General features: G+C 42.3%; 2 protein-coding genes across 2 annotated transcripts; one reads left to right on the top strand and one right to left on the bottom strand.

Annotated features, from left to right (window-relative positions):
• Position 1: 1 nt before the first annotated feature.
• LOC149473166 (structure-specific endonuclease subunit EME2-like) lies at positions 2 to 17,782 on the bottom strand. Its single transcript, XM_089681749.1, has 8 exons — positions 17,776 to 17,782; positions 17,317 to 17,453; positions 11,775 to 11,866; positions 8,164 to 8,268; positions 5,987 to 6,089; positions 4,108 to 4,223; positions 2,302 to 2,491; positions 2 to 232 (listed from the first exon to the last, which is right to left on the bottom strand). The coding sequence occupies exons 1-8, from the start codon at positions 17,780 to 17,782 to the stop codon at positions 2 to 4; spliced, it is 981 nt and encodes a 326-aa protein (XP_089537875.1).
• LOC149473165 (small ribosomal subunit protein mS34-like) lies at positions 17,782 to 26,440 on the top strand (the record flags this gene model as incomplete). The annotated part of the gene is made up of 3 exons (XM_089681748.1): positions 17,782 to 17,880; positions 21,414 to 21,456; positions 26,148 to 26,440. Coding segments are annotated over 3 exons (435 nt in total), but the record flags the coding sequence as incomplete, so codon positions are not given.
• Positions 26,441 to 28,000: the final 1,560 nt, after the last annotated feature.

The following is a 28,000-nucleotide window of genomic DNA, read 5'->3' as shown; positions in this document are numbered from 1 at the left end:
ACTAGGAATTTAAGTCCAATACCAGTTCTGGATTGGTTGAGGTCATGAACAGCCAGATGCGTCGTGACAAATCAGGACCAATGCGCCTCTCTCTTGTCTGGTCTTGGTCATTAGACTGTGTGACATCTTCATCTGGATACTCCATATCGTCTGTGGCACCTCCAGCACGTGGTACCCTCAGGTTACTGAGGAGAGATAGTCTCTCTTTATCAGTATTACATGCCACGTATGCCTGGATAGAGAGAAAAGATACAGAATTTACTTTATTTGAATAACATCAGCTTTATACACCGACTACTAGAATTAATACGGAACAGATGAAATGCGTACATGTGAGCTTATTTACCTGCTAAAGGATTTGTGTTTCTGTCCATCCGGTCTTACCATTTACACAGCTCTGCCTCACAGCACATCCCTGCCTGGAAGGGGAGGGGACTTGATTTGTCTCTGCTGTGGATTCATTTTTACTTACAGATCTATTTTCCACCCCACCCTGTGTCAGGGCAATGAAAGGAGAAGCAGCACACTGCGCTCATCCCTTCATCACTGCTCTTTTATCAGCATGCTCCTTTTGCACTGCAGCAACACCTGGCTGATTGTGCTTCCTCCTTTCTGAGCTCTGCTGTACAGGGGAATGCAGGCTGATACCAAGCCAAACATGGTGCTTACACTGCTGACACTGAAAAAAATACATTAATATGATGTAATAATGATTACAGAACAGCATCAATGTATGTTTCTATTAAACTAGTAAGGTAAAGTCTAAGAAATACTTGAAGCACTTTCCTTTTAATACCTTCCAGACTAGTATGGTAAAGTCTAAGAAATACTTGAAGCACTTACCTTTTAATACCTTCCAGACTAGTATGGTAAAGTCTAAGAAATACTTGAAGCACTTTCCTTTTAATATTTTCCAGATCCACCAGAGATCCCCATATTCTGGGGTGCTCGAATATGCAAATATTGCCTTAAAAGAGTAATGGTGAGGGTTGACACCCCCTCCCCCTCTCCTGGCTCCTGTGCCTCCCTATTGGCCACTGAGCTTACCTGTCAGTGGGGAATAGTAGATGAGAGGGGCTTTGGGAAAGATTGTAAAATTTCAAAACCACCTTATACAAGCAATTAAAAAACAAGGTCTATTTTTATATATACTGTACATCAGCTTGATGTAACTAAGTAAATGTCTTACTTCCAGTCAATTTCAGATATGTGCTTTTCTACGGCATGCCTTAGAACAGTGGTCTCCAAACTGTGGCCCGGGGACCAGATGCGGCCCTTTACTTGCTTTTATCTGGCCCTTGGGGAACTATTTCATCCAATGATACCAACAATGGGGCATAATTACCCTCACTGACACCAATGATGGGGCACTATTCCTGCCAATGACACCAAGGATGGGACACAATTTCTCCCAATGACACTAACAATAGGGCCATATGACATTAATGATGGGGTACAATTCATCTCAATGACACCAACGATGAGGCACAATTCCTCCCAATGACACCAAAGATGGGACAGAATTTATCTCACTGATACCAATGATGAGGCAAATTTCCTCCCAATGACACCAAAGATGGCGTCAATGACTTTTCCCCACTAACATCAGGGACTTTTTTTACTCCTAATCCAGCCCCCAGAAAGTCTAAAGGACATTACCCCTTGGCACCGGCGCCTCCTGGCCCTTTAAGGGTTTCAGAAGTCGGGAGGCGGGGCAGGGTTTAGCGTCATGTGACCGCCGTGACACACTGTCACATGATCGGGAAAGGTCGCGATCGAAAGAGGAGATTGGGACCTTTCCATGAGTACTGGACATGTGTGCTGGGAGTGCGCAGGCGTGTGCTCTCAGCACATATGTTTTTTTAATAGAACGCAAATGTGCGGCCGCTCAGCGTCTAGGCCCAGACACCGGGAGGCCGCACATTTGCATGCGTCAAGAGGTTAAACTGGCCCTTTGTTTGGAAAGTTTGGAGACCCTGCCTTAGAAGATGGTCCATTGTTTTGATAGGAGTGACCAATGATCCCTATGGCTATACACTCCTCTGTCTAATATCTGCAAATGCTCAAGCTTTCCCTTTAGTGTGAAAAATAGTGGGGGAGATTTGCTAAAACTGGTGCACACAGAATCTGGTGCAGTTGTGCATGGTAGCCAATCAGCTTCTAGGTTTTATTGTCAAAGGATAACTGAACAAGCTGAAGATTGAAGCTGATTGGTTACTATGCACAGCTGCACCAGCTTTAGTAAATCTCCCCATTGCATGTGGATCCTGGGCAGAAAACACATTACACAAAGACACTGACCTGCATAAGGAGTTGTGGAGAAGGATAGGCCTCTGTTATAGTTGCAGCCATTGCTGGACTGACTCTATTAAACTGCTGAATCTGTCTCTTCCAGGCCAATGGTAAGCCAGTGAGCGATCCTTTGGGTCCCCACCCTCGCCAGGTGCCTGCTGAGGTGCAGAAGGAGTAGCTCTGAGCCTCCCAGTGCAACCTGCAGACAGAGAGAGAACGTTGTTTACCACGGTCCACCTTGCTGCGCCATCACTTATAGGTCATCTGACCTCAATGTTTGCTGCAAAGAAAAGAAAAATTTGGGGCACGCATGCGTGTGCCCACTGCTGACCCCCACTGAGACTGGACACTGTGCAATTTTGTCAGCAGGTTTCATCCAATGATTTATGGCTGACACCTGCTGATTGGCTGTATCCATTCACAGCACACAGCCCTGTGTTTACAAACACACAGGACTCTGTACACAGAACAGCGATCTGTCTGTTTCTTCTCCCTGAAAAGCAGGGAAAAAAAACAGCCAGATCTCTTGGGCCCCTTTCACATAGACGTTCTGATCGGGTCCATCTGCCCGTTTTTCAGGTGGACCCATTGAAACCTCTATTCTCCTCTATGGAGCGGCGGGTGTAAATGGACATGTGTCTGTTTACACCCAACGACATCCAATCCGATTTGATCCGTCGAAAAGAGATGGATGGGGATCCATTCCCCTTCTGTCCACCGGATCGGATGGGATGGCAGTTGGATGGAAACACACAGGCGGTTGTTTTGCATTCGACCGCTCATAGAAGACAGTTGATCCGCTGACTGGTCCACCCCGTCTGAAAGGGGCCTTAGTAAAAGCAGCACATATTACACATACAACACTTGTTAGGCACACAGTTAACCCCTTGACTGCCCCTTGATGTGAACCCTTTCCAAGCCAGTGTAATTAGTACAGGGACAGTGTAAAGTATTATATCTGATCACTGTATTAGTGATGTCAGTGTCATTTAATTTACCTCCCAGTGACGGTCTGTTAGCACTAGATTGCCCACCACACTATCACAGTCCAACTGTAAGTCACTGATCACCAGCACAGCGTTAAAGCTGCGTAAATTCCAGTATATATACACCATAGTTTTTAGATGCTATAACTTTCAAACAAACCAATTATTATACACTTAGTGGGATTTTTCCTTTACCAAAGACATGTAGCAGCATTTTGGCCTAAATTTATGAAGAAATTAGATTTTTTACATTTCTTTATTTTTTATAACAGAAAGTAGAAAATATTGTGTTTTATTTCCCCAAACTTTTTTGGGTTTTTTTTTTGTTTATATAATAAAAAATAACACCAAAAGAAGACTCAAATTTCACTTGGGTACAGTGTTGTATGACTGAGCAATTGCCAGTTAAAGTAGCACAGTGGTGAATATAAAAAAAATTCCCTGGTCATGAAGGGGGTAAAACCTTCGAGAGGTCAAATGATTAAACAGAGGCTAAACAGAGGCTAAGAAAATAGCTTCCTTGGCTGTAAAGGGCAAGAGGGTTTAGCTCTGCTCTAAGTGTATGTTATTTCAAGATGTTGCAGTTTGGTTATTGGCGTACACCTAAAACGGAAATAATTTAGTAGGCATTCAGTGGATTCAAAATAGACAATTCATTTTAAATGTAAATTCTTTTTCCTTTATACCACCTGAAAATGCTGATTTGCTGAAAAACAGAAATCTAAATAATCCATTAAAGCAGGGCAATGATTATAAGGCTGCTCATGTCACTTGTATAACCTTTCACTCACAAGGAATTTTTTGTCCAGTCACTTTTTTGTGAACTCACCGGAACGGGCGCTGAGCTATACTCTTGGTCACAGCACACACATGTTGCCCCAGTTCTCTCCATGTATCCAAGAATAAGACTTCGGTCTCATGGTACAGCTGTAGAAAGATAAGTGCCTACCTCCACAGAGGAGGATAACAGTTATCAAAGAAGGTGACATCACAGAGAAAACTTTATTAGAATATACATAATGCTTTCACATTAAAATTTAGCTTTGACAGGATGCCTAACAGTGATAATAAACTAGAGAAAAATCAGAGTTAAAGGGCAACTCCATCTTTTTGCACCATGTTACGCCCATATTTAGGTGCTGCCCCAATCTAAAAGGATCTTGTAAAGAGATGCAAAGGTCGCTCCTTTTCTTACATATTAATTTTACATTCATGACTACAAAAAGTAAAAAAAAAAACAAAAGAAAAAAAAACACCTAAGCCGGGGCCACTGATGCAGAGAAGGTCTGAGATTCTTATTACAGCTCTGAAACTGATCAGAAAGAGGGCTGATCTTGCCACTTGGCAGTCAGTTTGCAAAAAGTTTTGACAATAACTCAGTTTCTACTGTAAATTACACAGGAAGGTTAAATAAAGTGACAAATCTTTAGTAAATTCTCCCCAGAAGCTAGTTTGAAAAATATATTATGGCTTCAACATAAAAGCCTCATTGCTCACTGGGTGTTTAGCCCCCCGTGCCTGAAATCCTGGCATTTTGGTGCAAATGAAAAGTTCACCATCCAGCCCCACTGCTGACAGTCTGAAAAAATCTATGAGAGGCTGAAAGCTGCTGCGGATGGATGGGACTGGATGGTGCGCAGAGTGGTACTAACATTTAGGGCAGTATGTTCCCAGGAACGAATACCCAGAATACATGCAGTGTGCACTCCCAGCATTCATCCTTGGCCACATACTGCCCAGGGGCGGACTGACCATTTGGAAACTCGGGCACTGCCCGAGGGCCCGGGGTCAGTAGGGGGCCCCATGAGATGCCCCTGGTACCTTTTTCATAGGCTTTTTTGAGTTTGGACAAGGACACAGGGGCCCCATAATCCCCTATTGCCCGGGGGCCCCATGAGTTGTCAGTCCACCCCTGATACTGCCACAAACATTAGGAACACTCAGTGCAACATCCAGGCCTGTCCAGCCGCAGCAGCTTTCAGCCTCTCATAGAGTTTTACAAGTTGCCGACAGTGAGGCTGGATGGTGCAACCTTTGCCTTCCGCCCGCATCAAGATGCTGGGATCTCATGCTTCGTTGCTAAATGTCTAGTGTGCATGGGACCTGAGGTGTCTGGAACATGTAAACTTAAAGTGGAACTAAATGTAAAATAGAAACATTTGTGAACAGGCAGTCTTTTTATTGCAGAAAAAAAATGCAATGTTACACTTTCCTGCCTATTTGCAGTCCTCTGTAGAATGTACACTGAACTGCACAAACTGGCAAACTCCCAGCGTGCCCGGATGACTGCACTCCTGCACATGTATGGGAGTGATGTCATCCCACATCAGCCAATCAAAACAGACAAAAACCAGGGTCCAAAAGAACCCAGGGAGAAGAGAACAGCGCCGAGCAGGGACTTTATGGGTGTCAGATTGTTGGAACTAGAACTAAGGTAAGTACGTGTGCCTTTAATTCCACTTTAAGACAAAAATGTATTGCATAAGCTCACTGGGCCACATAGTCCCCCCCCCCCTTTAGGACACAATGCAGCAAAGTAAAAGAACTATGTAGCAAAACAAAATTCATTTTAGGCTCTTGCTTAAAACAAAAAATTGTATTCAAAATTTAGTTTCCAAAACTAATCCTAGAAGATGATACTAAAGAAGATGATGTATGGAGAAGTCTTTAACCGAGGACTGGTATTTAAATGTAGATTAGCTACCAACCTCATCTATATGTCGCCTGGTCACTTGGCTTTCTGGCTGTTCATCATAGCAAAGGCTTGGCTCTAGAGAGTGTCTCTCCATCTTACGCGACAGTCTTTGACATCTGGTGGTCAAAAAAACATTTACTATTAAAGCTCAGTCAGTTCACTTATACCATCTCAGTGTTTTCCGTCTTCAAGCATAAAAAGAGAACCCCAAATAAATAAATAAAAAAGTGAGTGCTTTCAACGTCAGCAGCTATGCACTAAAGGTAACCAAATAAAACTTCAGTCAAAACAGTAAGTAAAGTGCAGCGCTATAAATAATTAAATAAATGATAATAATGTCCGTATAAATGAATATTCTTATGGTGACAATCCGTGTGTAGAGTGCCCACTATGGCGGTACTTCAGTGCTTGTGTTTTTAAAAGTGGGGTAAGAATACGCACTCACCAGATGTGTAAAGAAATTACGCATTTAAATCAATCATCAGAGGTCCCCTTTAAGGAAGCGGATTAAGCCATGTATAGAGATATCCTCCCTCTGTATGGGTGGTATGTCAGGCACTTCTGGGTGGTATATGGATCCAGTAAACCAGAGGTCCCCTTTAAGGGATGAGTGGGTGTAGCAACCTGTGTAGCAGGAACTCCCTCCTCTGTGTAATAAGGTAGATCTTGATTCAGGGGTGAGCTCTAGGAAATCAATCACTCCACTTCATTAAAGGGGACCTCCGATCATTGATCTATATGCGTAATTTCTTTACGCATCTGGTGAGTGCGTATTCTTACCCCACTTTTAAAAGCACAAGCACTGAAGTACCGCCATAGTGGGTACTCTACACACGGATTGTCACCATAAGAATATTCATTTATACGGACATTATTATAATTTATTTACTTATTTATAGTGCTGCACTTTACTTACTATAAAAAGAGAACCCACCTCTTTGTTACGTTAGCTTTTGGAACCAGAAGTCTGGTGTTGTTAGTGCACGGTTTTTAGCAAAAAACTGAGGACTTGGGGTAAATAATGCAGGTGCCTGTGAACTACACCCACTATGCACTGATTACACTTGCAATGCTCTGCAGGACTGAATGCATATATTTAAAAGAGAAGCATTGCCAATCGTCTCCTATGGATCATAGGTGTGCAGCTTGTTCTGCACTCCTGTGATCCATTTTCTGACCTCACAGAGCCAGTCCAGGCTCCGAAAGATCCTAACCACATGGTTGGAATCCACCCAGAATCCTGGACCGGCAACTGACTCAGCTTCTCAGCAATCCACTGATATCCTGAGCCAGCCACTCCCACCCCCGCCTATCACTCCAGTGAGTGCTGGAGGGGCAGAGCAGAGAGCCAGTCACTGACAATCACTGCTCCCTTCTCAGAGTGGAGGGGAGAACTGAGCGATCAGCAGTGTCTGATCACTTAATTCTCAGTGGATAGCCGGTGGGGGACAGATGCAGCATCAGATTGATGCTGCATCAACCTAGGTGAGTAGAAGATTTTCTCTTTGTATAGCCCATACTTCTCTTTTAATAAATGCACATTTTTGATTTTATTAATGTGTGTGCAACCTCACCTTCAACACTTAACCTTTAAGCAGAAATCGGGGCAAAATGTTTTTTGAACCATTCAGTGGTGCTGTGCCCATACTGCACGGGCCATCTGCTCGTTTTTGTCTAGGGGTCATAAGAGTGAAAATATACTTACCGAATCAGATGATCCTCAGAGCGCAACACTGGTCCTTGCCGCTTCCCCCCCCCCGCATACTAGCGGTCTTGTCAATGGACTGTTCCTGACGTCATCATGCCAACAGACCGTCTCAGAGCCTGAGGATGGCAGGAACAGTCCACCGCTGGACTTGGGGGAGCGTGGTTTTCCGGAGGATCGGAGGACGGGATATATATAGCTTTTCCACTAAACCCCTGGACAAAACGAGCAGTTTTCCCATGCAGCGCACAGCCCCACTGCATGGGAAAGTAAAATTTTACATGGAGTTCTGCTTTAAATTTCAATCTGTAAACCAGACTTGCATCTTAAAATCAGACTGACTATTGAACACTGTAGCTTTGAACAGAAAGTTTTTTGGACAAAAAAATGTAAATAAAAATGTTTAACTTGAATCAGACTAATGGTATTATTTCAAAAGTGAAAGGTCCTCTTTAATGAAAGTTGCAGTCTGTAATCCAACTTACCTTCTATAATCATGTAGCCCCAAAACAGCCAAGGTGATCTTCTTTCCAGAACACTTCCTATCTATTCCAAACACAGAGGTCGGAGTCATGGCGTTTTCAGGAGCCAGGAATGGAGAGGGATCAGCTACTTTAGATCTTACAAGGCTGTTATTAACTTTTTCACTGCTGGGCCCGATGTCCATTTTTTCACCTCACATACCCAGACCACTTTGGCAATGTTTTCACTGGTTATGATCGGCAGCTGCTGATTGTGGCCCTTCATGAATTAGGAGAGTCTCAGGTACCACTCTGCCATAAGTTCATGATCAGCGTAGTGGCTATTAGCTTATAGACTAAGGCAGTGGTCTCCAAACTGTGTCCCGGGGGCCAGATGCAGGCCTTTGCTTGTTTTTTCCAGCCCTTAGGGCACTATTTCTTCCACTGATACCAACCATACCTCCCCCCATCACTGATCCCAATGAAGGGACACAACTCCCTTTAATGACAAAAATGGGGCATTGTGTTTTCCCACTCATGTTAGGACCTTTCTACTCCCAAGGGCCACAATCTGGCTCCCCAAAAGTCTGAAGCACAGTAATGGCTCTTTGTTTAGGAAGTTTGGAGACCCTTGGCTTAAGGGAATGCAACTGCAAAAAGGATTACTGACATGGCCTACTGCAAGCAGTTCTGCCCTTACGTCAGTGCCAGTGAAAGGATTAAACACAACCTCCACCCCGATCATGCCCTGCTTTTAATACCAATGAAAGCGGATCTATCATTACAAATTAGAAAGCACATGAATCAATATGGGAACATTTTACCATGACATTCTTTTGAGTAAAAAAAGTACCTTTTTGTTGTTATTAAAAAAAATGGCTGCTCAGGTGATCTAAAGCCTGAGTGGAAGAAAATGTGGGTTCAGTTCGCATCACTCCCTTGTTTTCCCCTTTGTTCTATCTGTATACTTCATATCTTTTCTATATCCATCTACAGTACATGCCTTTTCTTACGTATTCCTTTGTAATTAAACTACTTCCACGTATAATCTCCCAAAATGAAAACAACTGAAATATACATAGACATTTAGCAACATTTTACTACTTCAAGTCTCTCTAAGGTAAGATTCACACTACTGTTGGTTGTGAACAAAATTGTGCGCTTTCCTGACGCAAAACATCCTGTACAACAAACACTTTACTCCTGCGCTAGGAAAGGACTCAGTAGACCTAATAAGAATGTTCTGGAATTTTCTGGAATATGCACTGCTTGCTGCCCTCAACAGACCGGGGTGGTCCGAATACACTGGATACAAATGGAGAAACAGAAAAAGGGCGCACCGACCTAGTGCATTATCGTTTAAAATAATGTATTAAAGAAACAAAAATAGGTATCATACTCACAATGGACATAATAACACAGGCATGTCAAACTGAACAAGGTGTATGATCCAAACAACATCTGAGTCCATACGATGGAACCCTGGATGACCAACTGGCTAACGCGTTTCGAGGACACAACCTCTTCTTCAGAGCCAACACTACAGGAGTCTGTACTTCTCTTTATATAAGTTACTAAATGGTAACAAAAGGGCTGTCCTTTGGCAGACACATGGCAGTGCCAATATTTCTGAATTAATTAATTATTATTATTAGTAGTAGTAGTATTTATCAACTCCTAATGGCACTCCCATGCGTCTGTTTTCACACATACTGAAATGCAGGGTACGTTTTGATGCGGCATAATTTTTAACAGGGGTCAGGGGCTTCTTTACCATGATTCCTACATGTAGGGAAGCCCACTGAAATTAATAAACTGATCCACACATAACTCACAGGAACTTGATAAAAACGCAGTTAAACGCACAGATGTAAACTGAGCCTTAAGGCGGAGCTCCTCCCAAAAGGTGAAGTTCCGCTTTAAGGACTGCTCCCCCGCTCCCCATTAAGGACTGGCACCTTTGGGTGCCCAAATTTGACAGGTACCTGCTCCCATTTCCGGTCTGATTGCCTAGGCGATTGGAAACAGAAGTTGTCCTCCCTCCCTCTCTGTAGTCTTTTGGGACACGTGACAGGTCCCAGAAGACTACAGGACCATTCAGGAAGTGCAGCACTACTCGCGCATGTGCAGTGGGTACCCGGCTGTGAAGCCGCAAGCTATCACAGCTGGGTGCCCACACTGAAGATGCCGGCCTCCTGGAATACATGACGGCCTGCTGGCCTCCTGGAATCCAGGACGGCCGGTGAAACGGGCTGCGGGAGACACACCACAGGACCGAGGGACAGGTAAATGGCTGTTTTTTAAAAGTCAGCAGTTTTTGTAGCTAATGAGTTATTTTTTGACAAGTGAGTAGAACTCCACTTTAAAGTGTTACTAAACCCTGGACCCTGCATTAACTATATCTGGCCTCCCACAGTACATAGAACATGGAAATATAATTATTTTAGTAAATATAAACTGCTAAGTACCTTTTATTTTATCAGCGGGTAGAGCAGTCTTGAGACTTCTATCAATGTCCAGCAGAGTACTGGATAAAGATGGTAGGAGGAGTTTTCATTCTCCCGACTGACTTATGAGGCTGCATGACCCCTAAACCTCTGTCTGGACAGTGCTTATTGACCCTGTGCTGGATATATGCACTCTCCCAAGAAAATAAAAAAAGGTCTCTAGCAATACACACCAAACTGTGCATGTGCAGCTTGTCTCCAAGGCTCTGTTCTATCAGCAGATGGATTGGGGACAGCAGTAGAAGGGGAGGATCAGAGAAGTCTGGATCAAACATAATTTTTACACAGTGCAGAGGATTAACCCCTTAGGTTCCACAGTGAGTATAACAAGCATGATTTACTGCATATACAGACTGATTTTACTGTTGTGGGTTTAGTAACACTTTAAGCACAAAAAAATAAAAAATCTAGGACACATACTGTAAACCTTTTTTTACATCTATTATAATTGACCTCAGCAAATGCAATTATTGTACATATGGCACATGGATATTGAGCTATATGCCCCATGGGTCCCTATATTATTATTAGTATATTATTATACAGGATTTATATAGCGCCAACAGTTTGCTCAGCGTTTTACAATATAACGGGAGACAATACAGCAACAATACAAGAGGGATAGGAGGGCCTTGCTCCTTGGAGCTTACAATCTAAGAGGGAGGGGCTAGTGGTTCAAAAGTTAGTAACTGTGGGGGATGGACTGGTAGGAGGAGTAGAAGATTCCATTATTAGCTGAGGGCAGGATAGGCTTTCCTGAAGAGATAGGTTTTCAGAGATCACCTAAAAGTGAGCAGAGTAGGCGATATTCTGATAAATTGGGGTAGAGAGTTCCAGAGCATGGGGGAAGCTCTGGAGAAGTCCTGGAGATGAGCATGGGAGGAGGAGACAAGGGAGCTAGAGAGTAGAAGGTCGTGCAAGGAGCGGAGAGTACGGTTTGGATGATATTTGGAGACAAGATTGGTGATGTAATTTGGGGCAGAGTTATAAATGGCTTTATATGTTATTGTTAATGTTTTGAATTTTATCCGTTGGGCAATGGGAAGCCAGTGGAGGGATTGGCAGAGAGGGGTGGCAGATACAGAATATTTATAAATCTGCATGTTCTTCACCTTTCCAAATTTTACCTGAATGTAATAGAAGACACTCTTGAGAAATTCTCTAGGCTCCACCAGAATCAGCATTTGCTCTTCTTTCCCTTTACATAGATCCAGACCATCCTGGAATATAAAAACAGCGATTGGAAAATCCAGAAATATTTTTGTGTTAGCTGAATGAAAAGAGTTCGGAACTTAATTTCTGTGTTTCTCGTGTGTAGAGCAGTCCATGGAAATGAACAGGCTGCCATTCATGCCACACATGGAAATGCACCTGCATTTGGTTGCATCTGCAGGTGTGAACCAAATCTAAGAGGAAGAGAGGACACCCCAAGATAGCAGCTCTCAATAGCTGGCATTATATCACCATTCTGAGTAAATATTTGTAGTAGGTCTTATGTGCACTCCTTATCCCCCCCCCCCCCCCCCACACACACACACACACATACTTCTTTTTGCCTCATAACATATTATTATTACAGTGCTAGTGTTACTGTTTGTGTTCTTGTTGTATAATTTTGCTGTTGTTTTGGTAAAAATTCTCTTCTTTGGTCCCGGTAGAGTAACAATTTTCTTACTTAATCCCCCAATACCAGAGTGGATTTGATTTAAATCAAACTGATTTAAATTACGATTTAAATCACTAGTCAGTAAGGCTTGATTTAAATCAGAGTTTTCTACATAAAGACTAATTCTTGCTGGTGTAACTTTAATATGCAAGTAGATGAAGATTTTTAGAATAACAACTTTTCATATTAGTTTTTTTATCCCCAGTTTAATAGGTTAATCATTCATATTTGGACAACTTTTCTGTTGTACTTAGGAAGGAGAAAAATAATCATTACCTTAATAATAACAATTTAAATAGATTTATTCAACTGAAACAATAACATTCCAGCATATGTTATTTGCTTAAACAAACATCCATGTTTATTTACTAATTTGGCTAAACAAAATATATATATTTTAAGAAACTTAGACTGTCAGCCCCTTCCTCCTCACACTTAGTTTCACTTTTTTCTTGTGCAGATCTATTCCACTCCAAACAATCAGAAAAATATTGTTTCTATTCTATTCACTGAACTTCTTGAAACTTAGCAGTGAAGGGGTTGATTCTGTATTCATAGGTTTGTAGAAGTTAGGATGAAGGTCTTTTTCTTAACTCTGTTCATGTTAAAACATTTTTGCTGTGAAGAAGAGGCATGTGATCTCCGCTGAGTCAAATTCAGTTTTGAGAACTGCAAAAGTAAACCAAGCATCTGTGATAATATCTTGTAGGCAGAGAAACTGCCCAATAATCTTACAAAAACCTCTGGAAGAGCATGACATTGTGAATGGATTCATGGAATTTATTTACCCAAAAAATTAAACATATACAGCCTTATTCTACATAATTAAAAAACTAATCTTTATTTCATGATGGAATAACCTTTGGATGGTAATATATATTCCTCAAAAAGCATTTTATTAAAAAAAAATCCGATTTAAATAAAAAAATCAGATTTTTTAAAAAAAGCATTGATTTTTATCCACCCTGCCCAATACTGATGATCTCATCCCTCTGATTCCCACCCTTGGAGGCTGCTCCCAGTGTTAGCCATGATAAGCTCAGAATACCTCTCTCAGTCTTAGTGCCCCCTGTGCAGGCTGATATCAAGTCAGAGGATTTTCAAAGTCCCCCCAAAAAATTAAAAGTCAGCAGCTACAAATACTGTAGCTACTGACTTTCATTATAAGGATATTTAGATATCCATGGATCAAGTGCCGCCCTCACCTGGGCTGGTTACTCACTGGTCTTTGGCAGCCCGGTGCAAGCATGTTTATTAATTGAAGTGCGCAGTGAGCCCTAACAGCTTCACAGCCAGCTACCTACTGCGCATGCACAAGTTGAGCTGCACTTTGTGAATGGTCTTGCAGCTTTCTGGGACTTGTGATGTGTCCCAAAATGTTGCGGGTTAAGAGGGGGGTGGGGGTGAAGTTTCTCTTGGATCGCCTGGGCGAAGTTTCACTCGGATTGCCTAAGCGATCCAAGTGGAAGTGGGAGCAGATACCTGTCAAAACTAGATACCCGCTCGACCCCCCCCCCCCAGTATGACCGTAACGTAACAACGTATGACCAAACATGTTGGGGGGTGAGTTGGCGGCAAAAAAAAAGAACTCCCTCTTTTGTGTGAAATTCCACTTTAACACTGTATGCTAGTTTTATGATACATTGATTATAGTTTACTGAATACTTACCAGATTACATGATGACATTATATACATGCTTAGCATTTGGCATTCAGGTTTAAAAAATGTATTCTGCATATAGGTAAAAGGAATTACAGAAAACAGTGTGTGAGAATTACATTGTGTGCAGTGGCTTGCTGTTTGTGCACAAAGGTGGTGCCATAAAAAGAATACAATGGAAACCTTTTCTCATAAAATATGAATTATTAGAATGTATTATTCTCTTTTTAACATAATAACATAAAGGAAACCAGTACTGACACAGCCTGGATGCCTTCATTACTGACCTTCCCCTGAAAATGTTTGTTGTTTGGCTATTTTTGGCATCAATAAATTCAGAGCTTCCAACTAGAGATGAGCGAATTATTCAAAAAATCAATTCGGCTGATTCGCCGAATTTGCGGGAGAAATTTGATTCAATGCGAATTTATTCGCTTCGAATTTAACTTATTAAAAGGGTTTCTAGGCTTCAGAGAGCCTTTATATTAGTGCAGAACACTGTACCTTTAATTTAAATGCCCTTGGAGTCTGCTGGGGAAGAGAAATAATACTGTCAGTCAGTATGACATGCAGATGAGTGCCGTCGATCTTAGAATCACCGCACACTTCACTCATTTGGGCAGTCACGGGGCACAACGAAGAAGAAGAAGAATGAAAAGAAGAAGAAGAAGAATGAAAAGAAGAATGAAAAGAAGAATGAGAAGAATGAAAAGAAGAAGAAGAAGAATGAAAAGAAGAATGAAAAGAAGAAGAAGAAGAATGAAAAGAAGAAGAAGAAGAATGAAAAGAAGAATGAAAAGAAGAAGAAGAAGAATGAAAAGAAGAAGAAGAAGAATGAAAAGAAGAAGAAGAAGAAGAATGAAAAGAAGAAGAAGAAGAATGAAAAGAAGAAGAAGAAGAATGAAAAGAAGAATGAAAAGAAGAATGAGAAGAATGAAAAGAAGAAGAAGAAGAATGAAAAGAAGAAGAATGAAAAGAAGAAGAAGAAGAAGAATGAAAAGAAGAATGAAAAGAAGAATGAGAAGAATGAAAAGAAGAATGAAAAGAAGAAGAATGAAAAGAAGAATGAGAAGAAGAATGAAAAGAAGAATGAAAAGAAGAATGAGAAGAATGAAAAGAAGAATGAAAAGAAGAAGTATTCCAGTACAGAAAAAAGTGTATCTGCAGAGAGCTCCGCTATTTCTGACAGTTCTCTGACAGTTCCTTCACATTTACAGCGGTTGAAACATTGTATCTGTTTCCGAATAAAAACATCTGTATCCTAAATGGAAACAAATAGATACAATGTTTCAACCGCTGTAAATGTGAAGGAACTGTCAGAGAACTGTCAGAAATAGTGGAGCTCTCTGCAGGGACACTTTTTGCCGGCTGATCGGGAAAAATTCGATTCGTGCATCCGAAGTTGGCTAATATTCGGATTCGGCACGAATCGAATTTTTCCTGAAATTCGAAACGAATTCCACTTCGCCTGGTTCGATTCGCTCATCTCTACTTCCAACCTAGGGCAAGAATTTAGCTAATGAACCCAGAGAAAAATCAGAACGGCTCATCTAATCTGAGTTATTGACTCAAAGTACTGAAAGCCTTTGGGTTAGCATAATAGTCCAGCAGCTAGAATTTCCAAAAGAGACTTTAGTACTGACAGCTCCTATTTGCTCTTACCAATTGTTCAGTGTCTGCCACCCCTCTCTGCCAATCCCTCCACTGGCCTCCATTCAGTGTCCTCCACCCCTCTCTGCCAATCCCTCTACTGGCCTCCATTCAGTGTCCTCCACCCCTCTCTGCCAATCCCTCCACTGGCTTCCATTCAGTGTCCTCCACCCCTCTCTGCCAATCCCTCCACTGGCCTCCATTCAGTGTCCTCCACCCCTCTCTGCCAATCCCTCTACTGGCCTCCATTCAGTGTCCTCCACCCCTCTCTGCCAATCCCTCCACTGGCTTCCATTCAGTGTCCTCCACCCCTCTCTGCCAATCCCTCCACTGGCTTCCATTCAGTGTCCTCCACCCCTCTCTGCCAATCCCTCCACTGGCATCCATTCAGTGTTCTCCATCCCTCTCTGCCAATCCCTCCACTGGCTTCCATTCAGTGTTCTCCACCCCTCTCTGCCAATCCCTCCACTGGCTTCCATTCAGTGTCCTCCACCCCTCTCTGCCAATCCCTCCACTGACTTCCATTCAGTGTCCTCCACCGCTCTCTGCCAATCCCTCCACTGGCCCCCATTCAGTGTCCTCCACCCCTCTCTGCCAATCCCTCCACTGGCTTCCATTCAGTGTCCTCCACCCCTCTCTGCCAATCCCTCCACTGGCTTCCATTCAGTGTCCTCCACCCCTCTCTGACAATCCCTCTACTGGCTTCCATTCAGTGTCCTCCACCCCTCTCTGACAATACCTCCACTGGCTTCCGCTTACTCAACTAATTAAATTCAAGGTACTTACAACAACTTCTAAAGCCATCCACAACTCAGCCCCCAGCTACATCACTAACCTAGTCTCAAAATTCCAGTCTTCCAGTTCTTTTCCTTCCTCCCAAGACGTCCTGCTCTCCAGCTCCTTTGTTACCTCCTCTTATTCTTGCCTTCAGTACTTTTCCAAAGGTACTCCCATCCTCTGAAACTCCCTTCCCCAATGTGTCCGACTATCTCCTACCCTGTCCACTTTTAGACAATCCCTAAAAACCTCATCTCTTAAGAGAGGCTTATCCTGCCCCCTCCTAGCAACGGTACATGTATTTTTCTCTATCAGCCCATCCCCCGCAGTTATTACTTTTTGTATCAATTGACCCTCCCTCTTAGATTGTAAGCTCTACTGAGCAGGGCCCTCTGATCCCTCCTGTATTAATTTGTATTGTAACTGTACTGTCATCCTTTGTGCAAACTGCTGGCGCTATATAAATCCTGCATAATAATAATAGTACAGATTTCCTCAAATAGGACTAACCCTCTCAGATGGATATTTTATTGCAGGTGACGTCTGGCAGACTGAGACTGCCCCAGGTTTCTTTCTTAGATCTTGATTGCTCTTACAGGGAGATCTTCCTGCTATAATCCATGACTGTTCCTGGCCACCTTTGCTCTGGCTATGTTTTCCGCAGTCTAGAATAAATATGAAAACCCAATAGAGAGAATGGGACATCTCATAATGGCCACATCAGTTGTGAAAACCTGTGATGCTCAACAAAGATCTCAATAAGAGAATCCCCAGGAGATATAAAGAACTAACAGGCATTTTATCTCAGCAGCACCTACAAAGAACTAAAATATCAGTTTGGAGTTGACTGATCCTTCCACTTTAAATATAAGCGGCTCTAATACAAAAACGTGTTGTCTGTTCCAATCACAACTTACTACACATGTCCAGTCAGCAGGCATCTCTCTTCTCCAGGTAATGCTCCATGGCACAGAGTGTGGCTCTAAGGAGTAAGTATACCCAGCTGAACTCAGAGCTTCCAGCATACCTTCTGACCCTGCATCTTGGAGAAGACCTGCGCAATAAGAGATCAATCAACAACGCAATGTAGACATATATGTGTGATTTGCAATGATGCAAAAAGTTGATCTGTAATGTTAGCAAGCACCAAAAGACAATTTATATAGTGCCAACTCTCAATGAGTCAAATTTGCTTGTAAACTCTACATGTAAGAACACAAGGCCTAACCTTGCAGATACCCTCTTCTGGTCCTCCAAAAAAGCTGCCAAACACTAATCTGAAATGGTAGCTTGCGCCAAAAGACTATATATATATATATATATATATATATATATATATATAGCCAGTTCTCAATGTGCCCCATTTGTTTGTAAACCCTGCATGTAAGAACATAGAGGTGACCAAGAAGTCCTGGCTGGAGCAATTCGATGAGCCTTGCTACTGGAATATTACTAAGGTCAAAGTGGATTACAGAGCTGAGGTGAGGGAGAGTTCAGAAGATCATGACCGCCGTCCTGCAAAATTGAGAGGGTAGAAAGTGGCGCTGACAATCTTAGCCAGAATACACACCATGGTATTTAAGCTCATCAGACTCTAAGGACTGATTCACACTTCATACTTTTGTACCATGCAATGTGGTGTGGGCCAATGCACTGTGTTTACTGTGTCAGTAATATTGCACTGACACCCACTGCAGGTCGCAAGGGCAGCGCATTCAGAATGCGGTGCACGAAACCCGCGCAGCATTCTAGTGTGAATCAGCCCTTAAGGATACTGCACACATGGACATGGTAGACAAGACAGCACACTTGCTTGCCTGCCTCTTACGTCTTCTGCATGTTGTGTTCATTTTTGTGGGCTAGAAGCCAAGGTGGGGTCATGTGTAATATGGGGCTGTGGTGATGCCATGGGAACCTCATTTCATTTTTTTTTTCCCTCCTGGTGCATCAAGGGAGGGAGGCCTTGGGGTACTTTACAATGCCACGTCATCAGGGGGCTTGCTGAGGCTCTGGTTCTTGCAGCCAGCCCCCTGATGAAGTGAAACATGCATGCCATCATGAGGCCAGCTACAAGAACCCAAAATAGATAGTTCCCCCCTGATGTTGTAAGTAAATGAGATGGTGGAGCAAGACCTGGAATGCTGCAGTGGATCGGTGGTTTGACCCAGGACAACACTATATCAGCTGGATGTGTAAGTATGTATTTTGAAGGTAACCCTGCTAACAAGATAGGAGGGGAACAAAAATAGAACACAGGGATGGTAAAGGGTCATTGAGGTTGCTCTTTTAATAATACATAGAACCTTCCTAGATCTATTGCCATAATTTTCCCTACAGTTCTACATATCACTATTCTTATAGTAAATTATTTATTGTATGGTGACATAGGTTCAGATGTAACAAATACTCCAGTACAGGGTGGATTTGATTTAAATCAAACTGAGTTAAATCACAATTTAAATCACTAGTCAGTAAGGCTTGATTTAAATCCTAGTTTTCTACATAAAGACTGATTCTTGCTGGTATATCTTTAATATGCAAGTAGATGAAGATTTTTAGAATAACAACTTTTCATATTAGTTTTTTTATCCCCAGTTTAATAGGTTAATCATTCATATTTGGACAACTTTTCTGTTGTACTTAGGAAGGAGAAAAATAATCATTACCTTAATAATAACAATTTAAATAGATTTATTCAACTGAAACAATAACATTCCAGCATATGTGATTTCCTTAAACAAACATCCATGTTTGGTAACTAATTTGGCTAAACAAAATATATATATTTTAAGAAACTTAGACTGTCAGCCCCTTCCTCCTCACACTTAGTTTCACTTTCTTCTTGTGCAGATCTATTCCACTCCAAACAATCAGAAAAATATTGTTTCTATTCTATTCACTGAACTTCTTGAAACTTAGCAGTGAAGGGGTTGATTCTGTATTCATAGGTTTGTAGAAGTTAGGATTAAGGTCTTTTTCTTAACTCTGTTCATGTTATAACATTTTTGCTGTGAAGAAGAGGCATGTGATCTCCGCTGAGTAAAATTCAGTTTTGAGAACTGCAAAAGTAAACCAAGCATCTGTGATAATATCTTGTAGGCAGAGAAACTGCCCAATAATCTTACAAAAACCTCTGGAAGAGCATGACATTGTGAATGTAGTCATGGAATTTATTTACCAAAAAAAATTAAACATATACAGCCTTATTCTACATAATTAAAAAACTAATCTTTATTTCATGATGGAATAACCTTTGGATGGTAATATATTTTTCTCAAAAAGCATTTTATTCAAAAAAATCCGATTTTAAATAAAAAAAATCAGATTTAAATAAAAACAAATCAGATTTTTTTTTAAAAAATCATTGATTTTTATCCACCCTGCTCCAGTATATACACTATATTGCCAAAAGTATTGGGACACCCCTCTAAATCATTGGATTCAGGGGTTCCAATCATTTTCATGGCCACAGGTGTATAAAATCATCACCTAGGCATGCAGACTCCTTCTACAAACATTTGTGAAAGAATGGGTCACTCTCAGGAGCTCAGTGTATTGAAGTGTGGTCCTGTGATAGGTTGCCACCTGTGCAGTAAGTCCATCCGTGACATTTCCTTACTACTAAATATTCCATGGTCAACTGTTAGTGGTATTATAACAAACTGGGAAGAACAGCAACTCAGCCACAAAGTGGTAGGCCACGTAAAATGACAGAGTGGGGTCAGCGAATGCTGAATCGCACAGTGTACAGATGTCGCCAACTGTCTGCAGAGTAAGTAGCTAAAGGCCTCCATACTTTGTGTGGCCTTTAGATTAGCACAACAACAGTGTGTAGAGAGCTTCATGGAATGGGTTTCCATGGCCAAGCAGCTGCATCCGGGCATTACATCACCAAGTACAATCCAAAGCATTGAATGCAGTAGTGTAAAGCATGCCACCACTGGACTCTAGAGCAGTGGAGATGTTTCTCTGTCTGGTAATCCAGTGGATGTGTCTGGGTTTGGCGGTTGCCAGTAAAACGGTACTTGCCTGACTGCATTGTGCCAAGTGTAAAGTTTGGTGGAGGGGGGATTACGGTGTGGGGTTGTTTTTCAGGGGTTGGGCTTGGCTCCTTAGTTCCAGTGAAGGGAACTCTTAAGGCATCAGCATACCAAGATATTTTGGACAATTTCATGCTCCCAACTTTGTGGGAACAGTTTGGGTATGTTCCCTTCTTGTTCCAACATGATTGTGCACCAGTGCACAAAAGAAGGTCCATAAAGACATGGATGATTGAGTTTGGGGTGGAGGAACTTGACTGGCCTGCACAGAGTCCTGACCTCAACCCCATAGAACACCTTTGGGATGAACTAGAGCGGAGACTGTGAGCCAGGCCTTCTCATCCAACATTCGTGCCTGACCTGACAAATGTGCTTCTGGAAGAATGATCAAACCTTCCCATAGACATCCTCCTAAACCTTGTGGACGGCCTTCCCAGAAGAGTTGAAGCTGTTATAGCTGCAAAGGGCGGGGCCAACTCAATATTGAACCCTACGGACTAAGACTGAGATGCTATTAAAGTTCATGTGTGTGTAAAGGCAGGTGTCCCAATACTTTTGGCAATATAGTGTATGTTTAGATAGCACAAACTGAGAGCTGTTGATTTCATGATAGATGTACCAGCTACATCTTGCAGAACTTTAGTTAAACCTCCAGTGTATACTTATGATAGGGACAGATTATAATTTAGAGTTGTTATTGAAAGACTGTCAGCTAAGAGCACGCACACATAAAGAGGTTTAAGGGGTGTTTTCTTTGATGTACTCCAGTGAAGATAGCTGCAGGATTCTAGAATACCACTGAAGAACTCTGAAGACCTAAGGTGACCGAAGGAGGATGGATAAATTTGAAAGGTTATGTTTGCCAACTTGCTTGATTTTCCTAAATAATATATGAAACTAGCTAGGTTTTGTTAACAGTGTGCTCATTCTTTAATCTTAATTTACATATTTTAACTTGTGTTTGTGTCTTCCAGAACATGGACCATGGGCAAGCCTGGGGTTATTTAACATATCGCGGTAGGTCCTGGTACATTAAATGTCATTACAAATTTAAAAAAAAAGCAACAGACCAAAAACATACTGTAAAAAGTTTAATAGAAATCCATGTTAATATTTTAGTTCAACGAAATTATTAAGGGAAAGTTAATGTGTATTAAGGTAAAAAAAAACCTTCTGCATGTAGCTTCCCCTTGTACTCACCTGAGCCCAATCTCAATCCAGCAGTGTGCACAGGAGCAGCCGTTCTCTTGGCTCTCTCCCTCCTCATTGGTTCCCACTGCTGTCAATCAGAGCCAGGGAGGAGCCGCGCTCTGTGCGTCTATGGACACACAGAGCCAGCTCGGAAGCAAGCATGCTTGCTATGAGGGCACTCGGTGGGGGCAAAGAGCCAGGAGTGCCAGCAGGGGAACTCACGGAGAGGAGAATTGGGGCTGCTCTGTGCAAAACCATTGCACACAGCAGTTAAGTATAACATGTTTGTTATTTAACCACTTCAAGTCCGGACACTTTTACCCCCTTCCTGTCCAGGCCAATTTTCAGCTTTCAGTGCTATCACACTTTGAATGACAATTGCGCGGTCATGCATCACTGTACCCATATGAATTTTTTAGCATTTTTTTTAAACAGATAAAGCTTTATTTTGGTGGTATTTATTCACCACTGAGATTTTTTTTTGCTATGTAAATGAAAAAGTCCCAAAATTTTGAAAAAAAGTGTTTTTCTTACAAAAGTTTGCAAATAATATTTCATCGTAAATCTTGGCCAAAATTTATTCCGTTTATCTTTTTAGTAAAAAAAATAAATAAATAACCCAAATTAGTTTATAACCAAAATTATAATTTTTAAACATTTGTTTGTACATTTTTATTTTATTTTTTTATTATTATTATTATTATGTTAACATACTGTCGCCCTAGCAGTACAGTGTCACCATGGTGACACTACTACTTGTGGGGGGTGATGAAGATTTTTTTTTTTTTTTACACTGATTGCTTTTACACCCATAAAGGCTATAAAAGCAATCATTGCTCCTTCTCTCTGGCTGCATTCTTGTAGCCATTGAGAACTACTGTGTGAGCTGTGATTGGTCACAGCTTGTCACATGGTACAAGGCTGTTGTGAATAGCTTTGTACCATGTGACCTCTGTGATCATTCACAGATTTCACACGTAGTAAGCAATGATGTCAGAAGTAACATCTTGCTTAATACTCTGCATGTGATCACTGATTGGCCAATCAGTGATTACATGATCGGTACCTTGCACAGAGGTCCCATACGACGATCGGTGTTCCACTGTGTCCGGAGGACACAGCGGGCACTAGATCACAGTGCTCCCAGGGAGTGCGCACAAGCAGGGGGCGGGGAGGCTGTTTATAAATGTTTACCCGACCCTGTACTGCCACCGTCTGGCCGTTTATATACAACAGCTGGACAGGAAGTGGTTAAAAAAAAATAAAAAGCAATCCTTTACAATTAGTTTAATAATTAACGTTGGTGGTAAAAATGTCTGGATGACATCTAAAATACTGTTTTCTATAAAGGAAGGGGTGTGGGAGTTTGCTTAAAACCGTGCGTACATGCTCTCTGATGATCCCGTCCAGCTAGTCTTGAGGGAACATATCAATGTAGAGGAATCTTGGGGATGCATTTTGTTATATAATTCTGTTTTCATAGATCCTGTTGTCTGCAGATGACTTTATTGAAGAAAAAAAAAAAAAGCAAGTCTTTCTGGCAGGACTGCTTAGAACCCAGTGCAGCCTTCAAATGATAGCATCTGAAAGGGAGTATGCCATAAAATTTGATTGCAACATCCGACCTTTTACTCATAGGCAAGCAACACAAACTGAAGCCACAGCAAATGAGGGGTTATGAAATGTGAAAAAAAAAAATAATTGGCCAAACTAACTCATTATATTAATTTTCCAAATTCTAGTATAAATTCTTACACATATACATAGGAATAGATTTACTAAAACTGGAGCGTTCAGGATCTGGTGCAGCTGTGCATGGTAGCCAATCAGCTTCTAACTTCAGCTTGTTCAATTAAGCTTTGACAAAACCTGGAAGCTGATTGGTTTCTATGCAGAGCTGCACCAGCTTTTGCACCCTCCAGTTTAAGTAGATAACCCCTATTGTTTCCTTTTAATTCTTTGTAGAGTTTGCAGTGAATAGTTTGGTAAACAGTGTAGAAAAGTAATTGATGAACTAAGCTGTTTAACCACTTGCCTACCAGGCACTTATACCCCCTTATTTACCAGGCCAATTTTCAGCTTTCAGCGCTGCCGCACTTTGATTGACAATTGCACGGTCATGCAACATTGTACCCATATGAAATTTTGATAATTTTTTTCTCACAAATAGAGCTTTCTTTTGGTGGTATTTAATCGCCACTGGGCGCTTTACTTTTTGCGCTATAAATAAAAAAGTGCAAAAAATTTGAAAAAAAAAAAAGTTTCTTTGTTTCTATTATAACATTTTTCAAACAGGCATTTTTTTCTCCTTCACTGATGTGCGTTAATGAGGCAGCACTGATGGGCACTGATAGGCGGCCCTGATGGGCACTGATAGGCAGCACTAAAGGGCACTGATAGGCAGTACTAATGAGGTGGCACGGATAGGCGGCACTGATAGACAGCACTAATGAGGTGTCACGGATAGGCGGCACTAATATGCAGCACTGATAGGTGGCACTGATAGGTGACACTGATGATGGGTACTGATAGACGGCACTGACTGGCATCACTGCTGGGCACTGACTGGCAGCACTGACTGGCACAACCCCTGGGCACTGACTGGTGGCACTGACTGGCAGCACTGCTGGGCTGCACTGGTGGGTGGCACTGGTGGGCAGCACTGGTGGGTGGGCACAGGTGGGTGGCACTGGTGGGCACAGGTGGGTGGGCACAGGTGGGTGGCACTGTTGGGCACATGTAGGTGGCACTTCTGGGCACAGGTAGGTGGCACTGCAGAGTGGCACAGGTGGATGCACTGCTGGGCACAGGTGGGTGATCTGCTGGGCACAGGTGGGCGGAGCTAGTGGGCGCACTGCTGGGCACAGGTGGGCGGAACTTGCGGGTGGCACTGCTGGGCACCGATCATCAGGGCACTGATCATCAGTGCCCTGATGATCAGTGCCGATCCCCGCTCTGACAACTGCAGGTTCTCGGCAGTACTTTCCTCACGATCTGACAGCGTGAGGAAAGTGCAGCCGAGAACCGGCACTTGCATTTCCCTCTGATCAGCGTGTCATTGGACACCGCTGATCAGGTGGTAAAAGGCGCTGTGATTGGCCTTTTACCACATCACGTGATCAGCTGTGTCTGTAGGACACAGCGATCACGGAGATCGCCGGGTGCGCGCCCCCTGGGGCGCGCAGGAGAGCGCGTTCTGGGGGGACGTCATATGACGTCCACTCAGAACTGGCCGGCCGCAGTGAAGCCGTCATTCGGCTATCTGCGGTCGGCAGGTAGTTAAGAAAGAGAGTGAAGTACACTATATGGTTAACGATTTGCGGACATTTATTGACCATCAAACCCATATGAGTTTGTTGGACATCTCAGGTTAATTAAGGGTATTCGTATTGAACAATTGCCACCAGATTGTAATTGTCTGAATGTCTTTAGGAACAATCGAGTATTGTCCATGATACTTTTTTTATTTGCACTAAAGCCTGGTACACACTGAATGAGAAAAAAAACGGACAGCTCAGGAGGAGCCACTGTACTAATTATTATTGTTATATAGGATTTTTATAGCGCCAATGGTTTGCTCAGCGCTTTACATTATAGTGGGAGACAATACAGTAACAATACAGTTCAATACAAGAGGGAATTGAGGGCCCTGATCCTTGGAGCTTACAATCTAGGAGGGAGGGGTGAGTGGTACAATAGGTAAAACTGTGGGGGATGGAGTGGTTGGAAGCATAGAGGATTCCAGTATTAGCAGAGGGCGGGATAGGCTTCCCTGAAGAGAGAGATTTTAATGATCGCCTAAAGGTAAGTAGAGTAGGTGATAGTCTGATAGATTTGGGTAGGGAGTTCCAGAGAATGGGTGATGCCTTGGAGAAGTCTTGGAGATGAGCATGGGAGGAGGAGATAAGGGAGCTAGAGAGTAGGAGGTCTTGCGAGGAGCAAAGAGTACGGTTTGGGTGATAGAGATAAGATCAGATATGTAAATTGGGGCAGTGTTGTGGATGGCTTTGTATGTCATAGTATACTAATGATCCGATATTGGTACAGCGAGCTCCCCTGCTGTGCTATTGGGTTCTGACAGGGATGCCCCCCATCCCGGACAGAACACTTCGGTCAACACTGTCAGCCATTGGCTGAGAGCACTGATCAGGAGCTGATCAGCAGACCTTCTTCAATCATGCCTCTTTGACAGAAGCCGACCGAACGTCTGGCTTCTGACAGACCGGCTACCACATCGGGCCAAATATCCAATAAAAATTGGAAGATGCCAAAATACCGCTCGACATTTGGCCCGTGTGTAGTAGGCTTGACATCCAAATCTAAATGTCTTTGTATGCTAGAGAATTGTAGAATGAACAGTACCCTTCACTAAAACACATTCACTCAATTATTTGGAGTGGGGTCCTTGTAGCTTTGGCCATATAGCGTATTTCTCATCCAGGATCATAAGCAGAGCCTATCTTAGGTAGAGTGACTTGATGATCTTATATTGATGGTCATCTTCTTCATTCACCCAGGTAAAACCGTGCCTGAAGAGCAGGAGATCAGCAAAGTCATGTACCATGACTGGCGTCTTATACCACGGCATGAAGAAGAGAACTTCAAGCAATTTATCCCTCTGCCGGAGCCAGAACCTGTCCGCTATGTGCCATACCCACCACTACTGAGGGCTATTGCTCTGGCTCAGTTGCAGAAAGAAGGAAAGCCTTTAACAGAGCCCATGCTGGACATTGGGAGATTACGGGAATCTGATCATGAGCTCCAAAAGGAGCTTAAAGTGAGGAGAGCCAAAACAGGGACACCAGTGTGATAAGGCCATGGACTTCTGCTACTTCCTAGAAACATGGATTCATGTACAGTTTATTGTCAGCAGCGTGACCTTCAAACCAAAATGGCAACAAAGTGCCATGGTAATTGGGGTTGTGGGCTCTGCTCTTTGTTGAGGGTTGTTTTCAGTTATAGACCATACTGAGTAAAGACTACACAACACCTTCCGTAATTGAAAATTGTCATTTTTACTCAATGACACCATAAGTAACTGTTGGACTTTCCTATTTGATGTTTACTGGGCTGTAATAAAACTTTATATAAAATCACACCATTATGTGCTACTGATAATTTAAAGGCATTCCATATATGCAGTGCTCAGCATAAATGAGTACACCCCTTTTGAAAAGTAAGATTTTATTCAACATCTCAACACAAGAACAATTTCCAAAATGTTGGCAAAACTGAGTTTTATGTAACATTTGTTTTGCTCATTACATGAAAGTAAGGTTAATAGTATAACGTAGATTACAAAATCTTCAGTTTTACTCCAATTAGTTGATGCAAAAATGAATACACCCCACAACAAAAACTACTATATCTAGTATTTTGTATGACCTCCATGATTTGTAAGGACAGCACCAAGTCTTCTAAGCTTGGAATGAACAAGTTGGCAACATTGCAACATCTACATTTTTCCATTCTTCGAGAACAACCTCTTAGAGCCTGGATGCTGGATGGAAAGTGATGCTCAACTTGTCTTTTAAGATTTCCCCATAGGTGTTCGATTGGGTTCAGATCAGGAGACATACTTGGCCACTGAATCACTTTCACCTTGTTCTTCAGAAATGCAACAGTGGCCTTAGATGTGTGTTTTGGATCATTGTCATGTTGGAAAAGTGCACAACTTCTCTTTCAATACAGAGCAGTACATCAGTGAATTCATGATACCATGAATTAAATTCAGCTCCCCGACACCAGCAGCACTCATGCGGCAGCACAGAAGGACATTGCCACCACTATGTTTCACTGTAGGCACCATGCATTTTTCTTTGTACTCCTCACCTTTGCAACACCGTACAGTTTTGAAGCCATCAGTTCCAAAAACATTTATCTTGGTCTCATCACTCCAGAGTACAGAGTCCCAGTAGTCTTCTTTTTGAGTATGCTCCCTGGCAAATTCTAGGCAGGATTTTTTGTGCATGGGAGAGGTTTCCTATGTGGATGACACCCATGCATGCCATTCCTATGCATGCCATTGCAGTATACGCCATATTGCGTCATAGGAAACAATTGCCCCAGTTTTTGCTTTCTATTTTAGACAACTGCAATGAACTTGCATGGAGATTTTCTTTAACCCCTCTCATCAGAAGACGCTCTTGTCGAGGTGTCAACTTCCGTGGACAGCCTGGAAGTCTCTGTGAGATGGTTGCAGTTCCATATTTTTTAAATTTTTGTATCACTTTTGATACAGAATTCTGACTGATAAGTAAAGTGTTGCTGATCTTCTTGTAGCCTTCACCTTTCTTGTGTAAAGAAATTATTTTCTTTCTCAGGCCTTGTGACATTTCTCTTCCATGTGGTGCCATTGCTGACAGCATGA

The sequence above is a fragment of the Staurois parvus genome, unplaced genomic scaffold (genome assembly GCF_062004578.1).
Source record: "Staurois parvus isolate SC_StPar_1 unplaced genomic scaffold, SC_StPar_1.0 ptg000018l, whole genome shotgun sequence".
Classification (NCBI taxonomy): domain Eukaryota; kingdom Metazoa; phylum Chordata; class Amphibia; order Anura; family Ranidae; genus Staurois; species Staurois parvus.
The sequence above is the reverse complement of the archived record's forward strand: the minus strand, read 5'-3'. Positions and strand labels throughout refer to the sequence as shown.

Excerpts from the sequence above, each read along its gene's own strand:
- LOC149473166 (XM_089681749.1), bottom strand. Across the intron at positions 2,492-4,107 it reads ATAGCTCAGCGCCCGTTCCG|GTTGCACTGGGAGGCTCAGA; the intron begins GTGAGTTCACAA and ends CTCTGTCTGCAG. Across the intron at positions 233-2,301 it reads CTCCACAACTCCTTATGCAG|GCATACGTGGCATGTAATAC; the intron begins GTCAGTGTCTTT and ends CTCTCTATCCAG.